Below are 19,283 nucleotides of genomic sequence, written 5' to 3'. Positions count from 1 at the left end.
CACAAAAGTTTCTCCTCTTTTCTCCTCCTCTAACATAAGAACATAAGAACGGCCATACTGTGTCAGACCAAAGGTCCATCTAGCCCAGTATCCTCTCTTCCGACAGTAGCCAATGCCAGGTGACCCAGAGGGAATGAACATAACAGGTATGATCAAGTGATCCATTCCCTGTCAAAAAGAACAGGAGTACTTGTGGCACCTTAGAGACTAACAAACTGCTACTCTGAAACCTGTCATTCCCTGTCTATCATTCCCAGCTTCTGGCAAACAGGCTAGAGACACCATCCCGGCTTATAGCCATTGATGGACCTATGAATATATCTAGTTCTTTTTTGAACGCTGTTATAGTCTTGGTCTTCACACAATCCTCTGACAAAGAGTTCCACAGTAACCCTTCCATATGTCCCAGTGACCCCATCTCCTAATCACCCTTGTGTCCACTCTCATCCTCTCCCTCCCTCTTTTCTTTACCCCTTCCCTCTCCTCTGGCTCTTTCCCCTCAAAAAAGCATATTTTACTCTCTACCATTAAATAAACAAACAGACCACTCCACCCTTGTCCCTACTTGCCTCTCCAATCACCATCCCATTTCAAGTCCCCCTTTCAGCTCTGAGCTTGTTGAATGGACCATTTAAAATCACTGTATGGAGCCTCTCTCCTCCAATTCTACCCTTAGGCGCTGTGAGAATTTTAAGGAAAGTCGAAGAACAAGAGCATTTGAGAACCGAAAATGCAGGAATTCTGGGGAGGTTTCAACCAAACCTAGGGTGACAAGGTGGGTGAGGTAATATCTTCTATTGGACCAATTTCTTCAAGTTGGTTCTTATTACCTCACACACCTTTTCCCTCTAATATCCTTGCACTAATATGGCTACGACATGCATAAACCTATTGAATCCGTTCATGGTCAGGATTTATTGGTGACTCACGGGGACAAATTTTAGACAGTAGTTTCCCCCTTTTTATGCTTAAAGATTTTGTACGTTGTGAAGGCTAATTGTTTTGTTTTGTTTTGTTTTCGGTTTTGTTTTTAAATTCTCATGATATAATACTCAGGGATGCTGCTGCTGCTGCTGCTGATATAACAACCCTTAAATCTTTTTTCAGGTTCACTGCTTCCAAGATTATAGTCCCATACTCCCCCAAAACAAAAGTATGGTCGATAATGTTTGTCTGTAAAGGTATGACATTGCATTTGTCTTATTAAAACACATGGCGTTTGATTGGGCTCAGATTATACAGCGATCCAGATTTCTTGGTATCAATGACCCGCACTTACAATTATTTACCTTCCCATCAATCTCTCTGTCATCTGCAAATTTTTATCAGCGCGTATTTTGTATTTTTTTCCACATCAATGACAAAAATATGGAATAGCACCAGACTGAGATCTGATCCCTGTGAGATTCCAAAATAATCACACTTATTCATTGGTGATTCAAACTTGTAATCTTATAAAAAAAAGATGTCAAGGCCATTTAATAACAGTTGTTTTCCATGAAAACATATTGATTGATACTAGCAACTGGACCTATAAATGTTATTGATAAAGTCCTGTATCAGGTACTACGACTGTTTTCTCTTGGATTTATGTCAGGCTAACTGGCTAATTTCCTGGGTCGTTTACACTATAAAATGTCTCTTTCAGTAAGGTTTCACAGGATGAGGGAAATCTTTCTTTCTTTCTTTCTTTCTTTCTAAAATGAAGTCTTCTTACAGAGAATAGAAAATGCTTAACATAATTAAGAATGTCCTTTTTTTTTGGAAAAACGAATGTGTAAAAACCACATGAGGTTCCCTCCGAGAATTCTTACTACTTATCAATGATAAAAGATCTCTTGGACAATTATTAGGTGTTGAAAATGAAAAGCATATCACAGGACCATGGACAAATCCCTCCAAATATACTTTCTACAAAATAATTCAACATATGCAAATCAATCTATTTTATATTTTTTAAAAATTTCAAGTAAATTTCGTTACCTCCTGCACACAGAGGTGCGCACATGCACATGCACGCACGCACTCACACACATACAGAGCCACTACCAGTTTAATCTCATGACACATCAATCACCTTCAGTACATAAGATATCAAAAAGTTAAGTTACACATTAACTATAACTGTGCAAATTTGTCTACTTATAAAAAAGGGCCAATTTCTGACATTATTTTAAACTCATGCAGCCCTATTAAAATCTATATTGTGGCCCAGGTGGTCCTGGCTCACCTATCCTTCACTACATAAAACAATACCACTACCACCAAGATGGCCCAGTGCTTAGATTAAATCAGCTCCTGGATGAAGAATAGCTCGCTGAAGTTCGAACTGAGCAAAACAGAGGTGATGCTGGTGGGAGGGGGAAAGTATTTTGAGGAGTTTGCAGTCACAGTGAAGTCTCCTTTACCTGAAATTTCACATCTACACTTGGTAAATTCAATCTGTAGTCTAGGTGTACTATTGGATTTCTTGCTGATGCTGAGGCCTTACAAACAACAACAGCTGTGATTAATGATTTCTTTCCCCTCCACTTGGCTATGAGACTCCATCCCATCCTGGTAATGAGGACCTGGCCTCAGTTATTCATGCCTGTATCACCTCTTGACTGGATTACAGCAATGCAATATATTTAGTCATGAAACCTTCAGCACTTTGAAAATTCCAACTAGTACAAAATGCTGCAGCTCATCTCCTCAACAACATAGGTTGCCTGTCCTCTACTGTTTACACTGGCTTCCAAAAAAAATTTAAAATGTTGCTCAACGTGATGATCCTTATTGTTCAAGTGCTCACTTCCTTGGGCCCAGAACACCGAAAAGACTGTAATGCTTTGGGACAAAGACCGTGGTCAACCACTATGCTCTGGCAAAATGGAATTCTGAACAATAAGATTAAAACCATTTGTTTGGGGAAAGAACTCTCTCTGGGAGCAGAGACTGTGGCATGAACTCTCTCAGGAACTAAGGACCATCACAAACGTCACCACTTTCTGTTCCAAATGCAAGGCAAGCTTCTTTGACCCTGACTTCTCTAATCTAGATGGCAGATGTGTACTCACATTGTTGAATGCACTACTGGGAGGAACTCAGACATTATGGTGATAAGCGAGGTATAAACATTTACATAGAATAGAACAGACTAGGAACAGAGAAAACTCTCAGGGCAGTATATGCATTGTGGATGCAAGCGTGTATTTGAGTTTTAGCTGTTTTCATATATATAAATGTATAATTTTGTTTTATACCTAGATTATTATAAATTTAAGTATGCCTATATAATACGTGTGCCTGTACATTTTATCTGTATATACACAAACTGACAATATATGCTCATTTTCAACTGCTACAAGGAAGCTACTCCTAAAGAAAATTATGTTTCACAATGTATCTCATAATTAAAAAAAACAAAACGCTGATTCATTTTACTTTGACACACTGAAGAAAATTCAGACACTCCACTGACAAAAAAATCTATGTATTAACCCCCTATTCTAAAGCGATAAAGTTGATGATACTAGAAATAACTAATCCAAATAACAATATTTTTAACTATTAAGAACTTTCATTTCGAATTAAAAGAAATGGAATTTTAAAAGCCCTGATGTAGGAGCGAATCTGTACAAAGACTCACCTTTCCAAGTGCTTCGGCTACAGACTTTTGATCTCCAGGAGCAGATTTACTGCTCATAGGTAGCATTCCAGAGTTGTCCCTGCAAAGAATGTTCTCTTCTATGAAATTCTGACCATTTGATTTTAGGAGACTAAACGCCGTTTTGCCAGAGTCTGCGGCTAAACACAGATTATAGCTATACGGTAAAGTCCCATCGCAGTAGCTCCGCGGGATTCCGGGACCCGACTTGGAAAAATGATCAGAACCAAAACATTGCAAAACTGGAAGATTCATCGACCTTCCACATTTCATCACAATGGCCAGTGCAACTGTCAGGAGGAACAAAAATGAGATCGAGGCTAAAGCCAGCACCAAGTAAAACTGTAAATCAGACTGAGGTGCCGAGTCACCCGATCGGTCGCTCATTTCCGGAAGAGCCTCTTGGAAGTTTTCGGCAAACACCAGGTTGAGAGTCACTGTGGCGGACAGAGGCGGCTGCCCGTTGTCCTTCACCAGGGTGACCAGCCTGTGCTTCACAGCATCTCTGTCCGCAAAGGCGCGGGCTGTCCGGATCTCCCCGCTCTGCAGCCCCATGCTGAAGAGCGACGGGTCCGTGGCCTGGAGCAGGTGGTAGGAGAGCCAGGCATTGTGTCCCGAGTCAGCATCCACCGCCACCACCTTTGTCACCAGATAACCTGCCTCGGCCGAGCGAGGCACCATCTCGAACAAGGCGGAGCCATCGGCTCCGAGCGAAGGGTACAGGATGCGAGGGGCGTTATCATTCTGATCCACAATAAACACCCTGACGGTGACATTGCTGCTGAGAGGCGGGGACCCGCCGTCTTGGGCCTTCACTTGCATCTCAAACTCCCGGAATTGCTCGTAGTCGAAGGAGCGCTGCGCATAGATCGCTCCGGTCTGGGAGTTAATGGAGATGTAGGAGGAGAGAGGCAGCTTCTCCAGGTTGCTGCTCAGGATGGAGTAAGTGACTTGGGCGTTCCGGTCCAGATCCCGGTCTGAGGCTTTTACACTGAAAATAGAGGCCCCCGAGGGATTGTTCTCTGGCACATAGGCGGTATAGGAAGGCTTCTCAAAGGCAGGGGCGTTGTCATTGACATCCGAGATCTGCAACCGGATGGTTTTCTGGGTGGAGAGGGGGGGAGAACCGTTGTCTGTGGCTATGATTGTGATATTGTACTCTGGGGTCCTTTCCCTGTCCAGGGTGCTATCTGTGAGAATTTTGTAATAATTATTAGAGGACGACACTATTTTGAAAGGCAAATTGTGTTGAAGATGACAAGTGACGTCTCCATTTTCACCGGCATCTCGGTCATAGGCTTTGATCAGAGCCGTCACTGTGCCTGGTACTGAGTCTTCTGGAATGGGACTGGATACAGATGTGAACGTCACTTCCGGGGCATTATCGTTCTCATCAAGAATTTCTATTTGTATTTTGCAGTGAGCAGATTGTCCTCCCCCATCTCTGGCTTCTATACGTATTGTGTATGTATTTGTTTTCTCAAAATCCAGAATCCCCGTATTTGTAATTCTTCCACTCACAGGACCTAAATGAAATAATTTACGAGCATTTTCTTTAATGTTGCTAAAAATGTATGTGATTTGGGCATTTAACCCTTCATCCTGATCCGTGGCTTTCACCTGAACCACTAAGGAGCCATTTGGTAGATTTTCTCTCAGGCTTACTTTGTAGATCTCTTCAGTAAATTCGGGACGATTGTCATTGGCGTCAGTGACATTAATCCTAATCTGAACCGTCCCAGTTCTGACTGGATCTCCCCCATCCACAGCCGTCAGGATCAAGTGATGGGAGTTTTGCTTTTCCCGATCCAAAGATTTTTCCAAAATTAACTCAGCATATTTATTTTCATCTGGACTCTCGTTTACTGACAGGATAAAATGAGGGTTCTTGCTGAGTTGGTAACTCTTCAATGAGTTGACCCCAACGTCTGGATCTTGCGCAGATTCTAGTGGAAATCGCACACCAGGCAGTGAGGATTCAATAATTGCTAAATCAATGTTGTTTGTCTTGAACCTCGGGGCGTTATCATTAATGTCCTGGATTGCTACATTCACATGGAAAACATTCAAAGGATTTTCTACTACCGTTTCGAGTGTCAGGACACAAAGGGGTGTTTCCCCGCATATCTCCTCCCGGTCTATCCTGCCATTCACATACAGGTTGCCATTTTCCCCATTCACACTGAAGTATTGCTTTTCGGAACTGACACGGAGCTTTCGCTGCGGAAGCTCTCGGATACTCAATCCCAAATCGTTGGCGAGATTCCCCACAAGGGAACCTTTGGCCATTTCCTCCGGAATCGAATAACGGATCTGTTCCGAGACCACCCGGTAGAACAAAGAGAATAAGAAGGGAAACAACAGTACCTTCCGTGTGACTGCCCTGCTGCTCGGTCTCTGCCTGGTTTCCATACCACGCATTTTCACGTACGCTCTCTTCTTTATTCTGTACAAAAAGTGCTTATAAATCCAGATATTTGGTAAATATCCCAGGTAATGAAAAGAAAATGAATTCAATTTCTCAGGCTAATTGAACACCAGAGTCCAGAGGGAGGCTTTCTCTGAGCAGCGAGGCTGTGTGCGCGTCTCTCTGGTTGTTTTCTCTGCGATCTGCACTGTGTGATTGAGAAATCAGGCTGCAGCCAGCTGTAATGGATCTCTGGCTGTAGCTCCACACCACATTGGCCAACAGCGACACTCTGAGCTCATCCGGAGAACTGCAGCACACAAAACTCATCTTAACTAATTAGCCTCTCACAGTTTGTATGGCAACTTCCAATTTATCTGTATGTATATATATATATATCTTCTTACTATATGTTCCATTCTATGCATCTGATGAAGTGGGCTGTAGCTCACAAAAGCTTATGCTCTAATAAATTTGTTAGTGTCTAAGGTGCCACAAGTACTCCTGTTCTTAAAACTAATGAAGTCACCGATAGAGATCTAGACAAGAGGAAAGGTATTCTAATACATTTAATATAAATGTTTAAAAATTATTCTCAATCCAGTCTGTTCTAGCCTTAATTAGATTTTAAAAGGTTCGTCCAAACACCCACGGACATCTCTATAGTTTACAGTAGCACTTTCTTTATCCTTTATCAAAGTTGTTTGCTTCAAAATAAAGTGTAATTGTATTTTTATTATTATTGCATTTTCCTCCCAAGAGCCAGAACCCTGATGGAAGACATGGGGATTCTGTTTATGTTTTAATTCTGGTATCACTTTGAGAATAAAATACTTATTCTTAGATCTTGTGAAGTTTGTATATTCTGGAGAGAGAAGATGGGTTTTGCATTCATTATTTCAAGAAATAGGGTTGTGCTTGTGACCTGGTGTGCCTGGAGAAGCCCTCACTGAAAATGCCAAGGGCAGGGCAGGCTGCAAAAGGGAGAGCAGATACTCCCAAAACTGGTGGGCAACACTGAAGTTAAATTCACCAACCAGTCACAAACGATGCTGGTTTGATTCTATGATTCAAGTATATGATTCTATGCTTCTGATCCCCTACACTAGTTATCAAGAAACTAAAAAGAGAAACCACACAGCCCCCTTTATTGTATTTCAGTTTCCTGGCTCCCAATCAGCACAAAGCTCCAGTACAGTGAGAAGTTATTTACAAATTCTGCTCAGTATACAAAATGTTCTTCTGACCCCAAAGGGTCAGCCACCTTACCAGGACAATATTATTTTGGATCTTACCCAAAATATCATGCTGCCAGCCAGTCCTTTAGTGTCTAAAACTAAAGGTTTATTGTAAAGAAAAAACAAAGAACAAGAAAAGAGTTGTTAAATGATAAAGCACTCAGATACATACAGAGACTTCAACGTCCATACATCAGGTTCTTAGCAGTATTGGTGAGTTTTCTGGCTTGAAAGTCCCTCTGGAATACATCCACAGCTTGGATAGGTCATTCAGTCCTCTGTTCAGAGCTTTATTTGTAGAAAAAGTTATTCCAGAGGTAAGAAGCAGGAATGAAGACAAAATGGAGAAGATGCAGCTGCCTTTCATATTCTTTTGCTATGTGGCTAGTATTTCCTTTGTCCCAAACACAAGCTTCACAGCACATGGCATGGAAAAACCCTAGAGTTCTCTGTCCACAGGCATGCCCTACATGTCTTGTTGACTCATAAGATGTAGCCCCTGCCTTCTCTCAATGGGTTCATCGTACAGCTGATGTCCCTTGATGGGCCACCAAGCAGGCTTAGTGCTGATCCCATTCTATCTTGGGGTGTCACCGAGAAACACAGGACAAGTTTTGAAATACAGATATACCATACATATCTATAACTCACAATACAAAGGTGATACAAACATCTCTTAGAATCTCAGGGTTGGAAGGGACCTTAGGAGGTCATCTAGTCCAACCCCCTGCTCAAAGCAGCACCAATCATCAATTTTTGATCCAGATCCCTAAATGGCCCCCTTAAGGATTGAACTCACAACCCTGGGTTTATCAGGCCAATGTTCAAACCACTGAGCTATCACTCCATATAAACAAGATCATCCTACCTGGCAAATCATAACATTTTCACAGACACTTTACATGGCCTATCTGGTCACATTCCTTGCAATTTTATAATATTGGTATCAGTATCATAAAGTGTCTTCCATATTCCATACAGCACCACAGTGCTTTCCCTTACCTCTCCAGAATGAGTCCTCTAGCCATGAGTCAGTTGTTACAAAACTCTGCCCTCTCCCCCACTCCCTCATTTCGGAGCCTGTATTTTCTATGTGTGGAGATAGTCACAATTACTGGTTAATTTTATTGTTATGAATAACTATGGCCAGAGTGAGTGAAACTGAAAGGGTTCCTCTAACTTAAATTTATCTTACAGAGAGCCTTGAAAGTGAGTACAAGTACTATGCATTTGATTTGGCATTGAATAGGCATCCAGTATGTCATTGGGATGATGGGTTCAGGTTGTTCTGAATTGCTTAAATATGTTAGAGTACCTGTGTTAACTAGTCTTATCTTTTTAAATGGCACTTTGTTCTTAAATATAGAGGATTGCAGCAGTTGATCCTGGAGGTTACAAATGCATGCATCACTGCGGCTAAGTCTTGGTACTACCTGTTGGATGCAGCAATCGGGCTAGCCATAGGTGGCAAGAAAGTGTTTTTAGCGTCCACTGCTATCTGGAAAACTAGACGTATTGAGAAGTCTTGCAGGACCTTGAGACTACATAGTGTCTTTGCCATTGTAAGGCAGGGCGTGAAGCACTGATGCTAACCAGGTCTCCCACGTACTCCTCTTTTCCTACTACCAATATTTTTATTCTCACCAGATGTAACGTCACTTAACATAAACGAGCCAAATTATGAGAAAATGGGTGTAATTGTTTATGTCCTTAAACAAAACTGGAAGTCTGGGCACGAAACTAAATAAATAATGTAAAATAAATGTAATTGTCCTAAGTAATTTCTTATGCAATTATATTTTTCAAAGTTGGCTTTCAAGATATTTTCCCCTTTCTATTCTAATTGTGCACTAAAAAGAGAAATGTATCTTACACAGAATATACAATCTTCACTAGATCGAAGGATATTTTATTTTATTCTCACAAACACTGTAATACAAAACTTAAAAACGTGAACAGGTTCCCTATGGAAGCCTTCCTTAAGGAGAGTATTCGGCGTTAAAAATATAGAGATTCCGAAGCAGTTCCGGTGAATTCTTGATAAAACCCATTCTAGAAAGGTATAATAATTTATTTTTCTTCGGCTCATGCCCTACTAAATTCGGTTTTAAAAATGTGAACTAGAGTCTGTCACACTTGAATAACAACAACAGATAGTTTCATCTCCTAGTAATGCATGAGTGTAGACGACTTTATCCTAATCCTGCCTTCTCCGACTGTTTACAGATTCTGAACCAAGATCGCAGAAAGAGAGACAAGCAGGGTTCCCCAGAATGTTTGCTCTGCACAAGAGCTGCTTCCAGTATCCACTGAATAAAACTATATAATTACGCGTCAAAACATTTAAAAAAGCAAGTAAAGAAAACTTACCGGACCAAGCGCATCATTCCCCTCATTATTCCTCAAATTTTCTGCAATTAAGAGACCTTCCTTTTTCTCATCAATCGGCCCATTTGAACAGTTTAATGCTGACTGGATACACTGGCTCTTTCTGGAGTCCGTGGTTAGAGAAACCTCATGTGAGTAGGAGTGAAGAAAAGCTCTGACTCCATCGATCCCCACAAACTGCGAGACGGGAACTCCACTGAAAGTCACACTCGAGGAGTCAAACAGCTGCGAGTTTCTCCACCGGCGGAGCCTCAGGGCCAGTAACACTAGGATAAAGGTAAAGAACAAGCAGGAAACGGAAGCCACAGCGATCACCAAATACAAGGTGAGGCTGGACTGGGGGTCTGCAGGAGCTGAGAGGCTGCTTAAATCAGAGAGAATTTCGGGGATGCTGTCAGCCACCATCACCGTGACAGTGGCCGTGGCAGAGAGAGGGGGCTGCCCGTTGTCCTTCACTAAAACCACCAGACTTTGCTTGAGCGCATCTTTGTCTACAAAGGAGCGCGCTGTCCTGATCTCGCCGCTGTGGAGTCCCACAGAGAAGAGCCCCGGCTCTGTAGCCTTCAGCAGCTGGAAGGAGAGCCAGGCGTTCTGCCCGGAGTCTGCATCCACCGCTACCACCTTAGTGACCAGGTAACCCGGCTCGGAGGAGCGAGGGGCCAACTCCACTCCCGTGGAGCCATCGGTGGGAAAGGAGGGGTGTAAGATGTGCGGGCTGTTGTCATTCTGATCCAGTATAAAGAGAGTGACGGAGACATTACTGCTGAGAGGTGGGGAACCCCCATCCTGAGCCTGCACTTGGAACCGAATCTCCCGGAACTGTTCGTAATCGAAGGAGCGCAGAGCGTAGAGAGCCCCAGTCTCGGAGTTAATGGAGATGGAGGAGGAGAGCGGAGCTTCCTGGTTCTGAGTTCCAGTAATGGAGTAAGTGACTCTGGCGTTCTCCCCCGAGTCAGGATCATTCGCTTTCAGGGAACAAACGGAAGTTCCTCTGGGATTGTTCTCCGTGACGTACAAAGTGTAGGATGTCTGGTTGAAAATAGGAGCGTTGTCGTTTATGTCTGAAAGCTGTACTAAAATTGTTGTTGTTGAGGATAAAGGAGGAGTCCCTCGGTCTGTGGCTGTGACAGTTACATTGTAATCGGAGACCCTCTCCCGGTCCAATGCTCTGTCACTCACCAAGCTGTAATAATTGTCAAATGATTTCTGTAACCTGAATGGGATGTTTCTGGGTATGGAGCACGTGACCTCTCCATTCTCCCCTGAATCTCGATCGTGTAAATTTATTAGAGCAATCACAGTCCCTGGAGGGCTGTCTTCACTCACCGACTTGATTACAGACGTGACTGTAATTTCAGGAGCATTATCATTGATATCAATAACAGCTATCAGAACTTTAGACCTGGCCGAGAGGTCTCCAACGTCCTTTGCTTGAACCTCCATTTCATATGATGCAGCTTCCTCATAATCCAGGTTTCCCACAGTTGATATTTCCCCCGTTTTAGAATCCACCTGGAATATCTGGGACGCTTTGTCTTTCATCTTCCGGAGTGAATATGTGACCTCCGAATTTATCGCTTCGTCCGGATCTGTGGCGTTTACTGTCAGCAGCAGAGACCCGACGGGCACATTTTCCAAAACACTCACTTTATAGACAGGCTGACTGAAAACTGGTGCATTGTCATTTGCGTCAAGGACTATAACGCGGATCTGTGCAGTTCCGGACCTAACTGGATCTCCCCCGTCAGTGGCTGTGAGGATTAGATCGTGAACATCTTGTTCTTCCCGGTCTAGAGACTTTTCCAGCACCAGTTCGACATATTTGTCCCCGTCAGCTCCCGTTTGCACATCCAGAGAGAAGTGTTTGTTACTGCTGAGATAATAGCCCTGCACAGAATTGGTTCCCAAATCTGGATCCTGCGCCCCCTCAAGAGAATATCGGGTTCCCACAGCGGCTAACTCACTGATTCTAAATTCCAGTTCATCTTCCTGGAAGCGGGGCTCATTGTCATTAATATCTGTGATTTCAACTTCAACTCCGAAAACCTTCATTTTGTCCTCTACTATAATTTCAAAATTTAGCAGACACGTCTGCTTCTGGCCACAGATCTGCTCTCTGTCTACTCTTTCCGTGGGGTATAAATGGCCGCTTTTAATATTCAAAGTAAAATACTGAGTCCTACCTCTGCCAACAATGCGGACTTCACGGTCTGAGAGCCCCGTTATAGCCAGCCCCAGATCCTTTGCGATATTCCCCACGGAAGAGCCTTTCTGCATTTCCTCCGGAATCGAATAGCGAATCTGTCCAGAAACTGCCTCCCAAACATTAACTAATATGAGGCAGAACAGGACTCGTCCTTTGTTTTCCAGCAGCATGTGTACATTCGCCATTTCCAACTCTCTAAAGAGACGTCTGAGATGGAACCAGCACGCAGAGTTCGGAGACAGGCTTTCTTCTGTCTGGTTTATAATCCAAGCCGAGTGCAGAGGATTTATTCAGCGATGCTGCCGTTTGAAGATGATTTCATCTCTGTTCTGTGCTGTGAAACACTGGTCTGTCTGCTCCATTTCTCATTGCGTCTCTCTCCCCGAGTGGTGGACAGCGGCGCTCAGAGTCTCAACTAAAAATTACAACTGCTCAAATAAATAAAGTGGTATCTGTTTCCCTATGTGTCAGCTTACTTTTTCAGCACTGTATATAATCGTGTCCTAATTAAGGTATATTTTAAAACTGAACACACAAAGCAAAACTATATACTTTTTGAAGTAATTATCAAAACACAGGATGGTTTTCTGTGTGGAGATGGGGGTGTCTTTGTCTCTAGCTATAACTGTAATATTATACTCCGCCTGAGTGTTCTCCATGACCATCTTATAATAATTATTAGGAAAGGATATTATCTGAAACAGAGAGTTACCTTTTATATGCCATTTAACCTTGCCATTTTCTCCTGCATCTCAGACGGATAAGCAGATCAGAGCTAGCACTGTCCAAGGGAGACAGTCTTCGAGAAGTGGCATGGACACTGATGCAGATATCAGCTAGGGGGCGTTGTCCTTCCGATCAACAATATCCACTTCTACCTTGCTGTAGGCAGCTATTTCCCTCCATCTTTAGCTTCCGCTCCGAAGATGTATTATTCTGCTCTTCAAAGTCCCAAATTCCTTTAGTTATAGTTTTACCGTTTTGGGGATCCCGAGTAAACATTTGCGGACCATTTTCTGGTCTGATGCTGAATGTATGATCCTCAATGTGAATTGTGCGTTAAGACCTTCCTCATTATTCCTGGCTTTCACCTGCAGTACAAAGAATTATTTTGGTAGATTTTCTCTCAGGCTGACTTCGTAGATCTGTTCAGTGAATACCGGGGGATTCTCATTGGCGTCAAATTAATCCTAATTTGAGCAGTCCAGGTTCTGACTGGATCTCCCACTTCCACAGCCGTCAGGATCAAGTGATGAGTTACTTGCCATTCCCCACCCAAGTGTTTCTCTAGGAATAGTTCTCAGTAGTTACTGCCATCCTGTCTACCCTTCACTGCTAGGGAGAAACGTTGGTTTGGGCTGAGCTGGTAATTCTGTAATTAATTCTTCCCAACATCAGATTCTGTGCAGAATCCAGTGGAAATTCGGCACCCGGCAATGCTCATTAATCATTTCTAGATCAGCGTTACTTCCTTTGAACTGCAGTGCATTACCATTTAAGTCCCGGATTTCAACATTCACATGGGAAACTTTCAAAGGGTTTTCAATTACACTTTCCCGTTTTATAAAACAGACTGGAGATTTCCCCCTTGTTCCCTCTCGGTCTGTTCTGTCATTTACATACAAGTTTCCATTTTCTACATTGACAACGAAGTATTGCTTTTTAGCCATAGCAAGAACACAGAGCTTTCTCTGAGGCAGCTCTCTGACATTCAGTCTCAAATACTTGAGATTCCCCACAAGGAGCCTTTTGCCATTTCCTCAGGAATCAAATCTGTTCAGAGAGCACTCAGCAAAGCAAAGAGAATAAAGTATTGGGAAAACAGTACTTGCGGTCTGAGTCCCCAGCCTGTGCCTGTCCCACTGTATTTGAGTCCCATCCCTTTTGCTTTCATTTTAGCTGAGGCCTGGTCTACACTACAGAGTTAGGTCAAGAAAGCCACCTTAAGTTGACCTGTTAATGTATGTGTCTACACTACCAGGTCCTTTATGTCAACCTACGTTACTTCTAATGTCGACTTCTGTAATCCACCTCTGCCAGAGGTGTAGCACTTAATTTGATTTTCATGGGTCGACTGCAAGGCAGTGAAGATGCAGTATTGTGTAATTCAACTTAATTGGCCTCCAGGTGGTGTCCCACAATGCTCATCTGTGACCACTCTAGAGATCGTTCTCAACTCTACTGCACTGCCACCAGGTACAAAGGAAACAGCCCCATCCCTGCTAATGCCCTGGGAATTTTTGATTTCCCATTTCTGGTTTGATCAGAATTGGGAGCATGCCAGTTTGAGCACAGCTGATCATGAAGACTACACACCCCAAACATGCTCTAGCCTGGTCTGCACAGGAGGTGATGGATCTCATCGCTGTGTGGGGAGAAGAGTCTGTGCAGGCAGAGCTCCGATCCAGCAGAAGAAATGCTGACATCTATGCAAAGATCACCTGTGGAATGGGGGAGAAGGGCTACACAAGGGACACACAGCAGTGCCATATGAAAATAAAAGAACTTCACCAAGTGTACCAGAAGGCAAGGGAGGCGAACAGGCTGAAGCCCACACATGCCGGTTCTGCAATGAGCTGCATGCGATTCTTGGGGTAACCCTACCAGTACTCCCAAAAGCAACATGGACATCCCACAGGTGTGTGAGTCTAGGGACAACAAGGAGGACGATATGGTGGATGAGGAAGAGGAGGAGAATGGGAGACAGGTGAGTGGTGGATCCATTCTCCCCAAGAGCCAGGAAATATTTTTAACCCTGGAGTCCTGTGGGTTGCAGGACATCATGGTGGCTGACCATGATGCCAGGGAAGGCACCTCTGGTGAGTATACAGTTACAATCAAAGTCTAGTTAAACTTTAGCAGGCACGCACATTTGGTGATATTGCATGTTTACTGTGAAGAAAAAGTGAGGTGCTGTGGTTCTGTGTTTACAAGAGGCCGCTCCACCTATGCAGAGGGTAGCCCCTGGAAAATAATGTTTATATGGACTGGGATAGCCCAGGAATCCTCCATGGATATCTCTAGGAAACTTTCGTGGAGGTACTCTGCAATCCTTTGCAGAAGGTTTCTGGGCAGGGCAGTCTTATTTCTTCCACTATGGTAGGACACTTTCCCATGCAACTCCTGAATTAATTCTGTTGTCATCACTGCAGTACACAGCATAACAACATAAGGACCGGGTTTATAGCCAGACACTTGCAGCATCTCCTTCCTTTCCACCTCTGTTACCCTCAGGAGACTGATATCATATAGGGTTGCCTAGGGGAAACTTCTCATTAAAAGTGCTCTTACAAGAAAAAAAAGAGCATGTAGACCCACTCCACCCTCCCACATTCCGGATCGCCAAACCACGCAGCCACTAATGTGCCTTTACTGTTCTTGGCATGGGTCAGCAAGTAGTTTAAGTGGCTAATAGGGGACTGGGGCCCCACAGATGAGATTCTGCAATTTGGGAGTGAAAATGTTTCCTGCCCCCGCCCCATTCGTAAACAGCTTCCCATGGTGCTATGGGGAAGGGCCATTGTTCGACTAGCTACCTCTGCTCCTCACATAAGCCTGCCATAAACTTCATTAAAAGTGCGGTCACCCATGACTGGCGGGGGGGGAGCGGGGGAGGCTACTCACCATGACTGGAGCAGCAAAATGGTGCAGTGAACGGTTACAGATTCTGATTATGTTATGGCTTGCACCTAGTGTAATAAGGTTGGTTTGTTTGTTTTTTCTGAAATTGGCCTTGCTATGGAAAACATATTATTCATGTACAATGGCTCCCGTTATTTTTTCTTATGACTGACCACTGGAGATGTGTCCTTCAGCATGCCATCAACACACTGAAAGCAGAATTTCACTGATTAGAAGGAGGAGAAGAGAACATCGGAGGACATGTTCACTGAGATAATGCATGCCTCCGAGAGCGCTGACACAGAGGTGAGAGCATGGAGGATTTCACTGTCTGAGAAGTTAGACATGGACATGGAAAGCTTCCGTGAGCAAGAGTGTGCAGCACAGGATGAGATGCTTTGGATTATGAGGGACCAAGCAGACATGTTGAGGTGTCTGGTTGAACTGCCAGAACAGAAACAGGAGTGTAGAGTCCCCTCTGAAGACCCTGGTGGACAGTCAGGCAGCATTGCCTGGTGCAGAATCACCCTCCCCCAAGTGTTCATGAGGCATGGACAAAAAGTCCATTAGCCCTTTCACTTAACTCAGGGGGAGGGTACAAGGAACAGAAGGTGCCCATTCACAGAACTTTGATGGTCTAGAATGTGTGTTACATTACACAGCTGAAAAAGTTTCTCCCATTCCAACTTCACAATCCCTTTTCCCCAAGGTTACCTTTTATTTCTGTTCTCCCTCTTTACTTATGTTTGTTAATAAAGTAAATGGATTTAAGAAATAAATGTTCTTTATTGAGTAGAAGCAGTGGGCTTGGACAGGGGGGTTGGCTTTACAGGGGCAGTGATACAAGCCAGGTGAAGGTTTTGAAAGCTCAATGCAGACAAGCAGCTCACATTACTGTGACTCATTAATGAATGGCTTTTCAAAGCCTCGCAGATATTCAGCGCCCCTTGCTGTGCTCTTCTCATTGCCCTGGTGTCTGGTTGCTCAAAAATGGCTAACCATGCAATCTGTCTCAACTGCCCACACCTGCGGAAAATTTCCCCCCTTTTTTCACAGATATTATGGAGCACACAGCAGGCAGCTATAACCATGGGGATGTTCTCTCCAAAGGTCCAACCTTGTTAGTAAAACTTCTCCAGTGCCCTTTTAGATGACCAAAGGCACATTTGACCCCATTGGTGCACTTGCTGAGCCTATAGTTGAACTGGTCATTACGGCTGTCCAGATGCCAGTGTATGGCTTCATAAGCCATGGGAGCAAAGAGTTGGCTGGATTCCCCAGGATAACTATAGGCATCTCAACATTGTCAATGTTCATTTGTGGGTCTGAAATAAAAGCCCTGGATTGCAGCTTTTTAACAGACCTGAGTTCCTAAAGATGTGCATGTCATGAACTTTCCCAGTCATCCTACACTGATGTCGGTGAAATTGCCCCCTGTGATTCACCAGCACTTGCAACACCATTGAAAAAGTATCCCTTTGGTTTATGTACTCTGTGGAAAGGTGGTCTGGGTGGTAATATGGGGATATGCGTGCCATCTATTGCTCCACTGCAATTAGGAACCCCATTGCATCAAAACCATTCACTACGTCCTGCACATTTCCAGACTCACTACACTTCATAGCCAGAAGTCAATTGATGGCCACTGTACACTTGGAGCACAGCAGCTCCCACAGTTGATTTACCTACTCCAATTGATTCCCCAATGACTGGTAACTGTCTGGCATTGCAAGCTTCCAAATAGTGATCGCCACTCGCTTCTCCACTGTCAGAGCAGCTCTCATTTTTGTGTCGCTGAACTGCAAGGCAGCTATGGAATATGGGAGACTGACTGTGTGTTGTGTGAAAAAATACTCCATTTTGTTTGTTTTAAATCTGCTGCCTATTAATTTCATTTGGTGACCTCTAGTTCTTGTGTTATGAGAAGAAGTAAATAACCCTTCCTTATTTACTTTCTCTACACCAGTCATGATTTTATAGACCTCAATCATATCCCCCCTTAATCATCTCTTTTCCAAGCTGAAAAGTCCCAGTCTTATTAATCTCTCCTCATACGGAAGCCGTTCCATATCCCTAATAATTTTGTTGCCCAGTTCTGAACCTTTTCCAATTCTAATATATCTTTTTTGAGATAGGGTGATAACACCCAGTATTCAAGATATGGGTGTACCATGGATTTATATAGTGGCAATATGATATTTGCTGTCTTATTATCTAGCTCTTTCTTAATGATTTCCAAAATTCTGTTCACTTTTTTGACCGCCGCTGCATGTTGAATGGATGTTTTCAGAGAACTATCCATAATGACTTTAAGATATCTTTCTTGAATGGTAACAGCTAATTTAGAACCCATCATTTTATATTCTTGCCAGTAAGTTAAAGAAGTATGGGCTGGATGAATGGACTATAAGGTGGATAAAAAGCTGGCTAGATTGTCAGGCTCAATGGGTAGTGATCAATGGCTCCATGTCTAGTTGGCAGCCAGTATCAAGTGGATTGCCCCAAGGGTCGGTCCTGGGGCTGGTTTTGTTTAATATCTTCATTAATGATCTGGAGGATGGTGTGGATTGCATCCTCAGCAAGTTTGCAGATGACACTAAACTGGGAGGAGAGGTAGATATGCTGGAGGGTAGGGATAGGATACAGAGGGCCCTAGACAAATTAGAGGATTGGGCCAAAAGAAATCTGATGAGGTTCAACAAGGACAAGTGCAGAGTCCTGCACTTAGGACGGAAGAATCCAATGCACCGCTACAGACTAGGGACCGAATGGCTAGGCAGCAGATCTGCAGAAAAGGACCTAGGGGTTACAGTGGATGAGAAGCTGGATATGAGTCAACAGTGTGCCCTTGTTGCTAAGAAGGCCAATGGCATTTTGGATTGTATAAGTAGGGGCATTGCCAGCAGATCGAGGGATGTGATCGTTCCCCTCTATTCGACATTGGTGAGGCCTCATCTGGAGTAGTGTGTCCAGTTTTGGGCCCCACACTATAAGAAGGATGTGGGAAAATTGGAAAGAGTCCAGCAGAGGGCAACAAAAATGATTAGGGGACTGGAACACATGGCTTATGAGGAGAGGCTGAGGGAACTGGGATTGTTTAGTCTGCAGAAGAGAAGAATGGGTGGGGATTTGACAGCTGCTTTCAACTACCTGAAAGGGGGTTCCAAAGAGGATAGATCTAGACTGTTCTCAGTGGTGGCAGATGACAGAACAAGGAGTAATGGTCTCAAGTTGCAGTGGGGGAGGTTTAGGTTGGATATTAGGAAAAACTTTTTCATTAGGAGGGTGGTGAAACACTGGAATGTGTTACCTAGGGAGGTGGTGGAATCTCCTTCCTTAGAAGTTTTTAAGGTCAGGCTTGACAAAGCCCTGGCTGGGATGATTTAGTTGGGGATTGGTCCTGCTTTGAGCAGGGGGTTGGACTAGATGATCTCCTGAGGTCCCTTCCAACCCTGATATTCTATGATTCTATGATTTACCTCTCTCCATTCTGAAAACTGACCATTTATTCCTACCCTTTGTTTCCTATCTTTTAAACAGTTAGTGATCTGTGAGAGGACCCTCCCTCTTATCCCATAACAGCTTACTTTGCTTAAGAGCCTTTGGTGAGGGACCTTGTCAAAGGCTTTCTGAAAATCTAAGTACACTATATCCACTGGATCCCCCTTGTTCATATGCTTGTTGACCCCCTCTAAGAATTCTAGTAGATTGGTGAGGCACAATTTCCCTTTACAAAAACCACGTTGACACTTTTCCAACAAATTATGTTCATCT

General features: G+C 43.6%; 1 protein-coding gene and 1 pseudogene across 12 annotated transcripts in view; both read right to left on the bottom strand.

Annotated features, from left to right (window-relative positions):
• LOC102931528 (protocadherin gamma-C5) overlaps window positions 1-19,283 on the bottom strand; it is a 361,684-nt gene that overhangs the window by 228,784 nt on the left and 113,617 nt on the right. The window contains exon 2 of one of the 12 annotated variants that reach the window (XM_043552929.1): window positions 9,665-9,808. The exons of 9 other annotated variants lie outside the window; for them this stretch is intronic. In XM_043552929.1, coding sequence (XP_043408864.1) covers window positions 9,665-9,808 — 144 coding nt within the window. Of the gene's footprint in view, window positions 1-6,016; window positions 6,270-9,664; window positions 12,346-19,283 lie in introns of those variants that run through there. 2 more of the 12 variants (XM_037907144.2, XM_043552931.1) reach the window with 2 other exon arrangements.
• Window positions 1-19,283, bottom strand: part of LOC102936717 — a 274,924-nt pseudogene that overhangs the window by 216,426 nt on the left and 39,215 nt on the right.

This window comes from Chelonia mydas, chromosome 8, assembly GCF_015237465.2.
Source record: "Chelonia mydas isolate rCheMyd1 chromosome 8, rCheMyd1.pri.v2, whole genome shotgun sequence".
In the NCBI taxonomy this organism is placed as follows: Eukaryota; Metazoa; Chordata; order Testudines; family Cheloniidae; genus Chelonia; species Chelonia mydas.
Note: the sequence above shows the minus strand (reverse complement) of the source record. Positions and strands in the feature narration are given on the sequence as shown.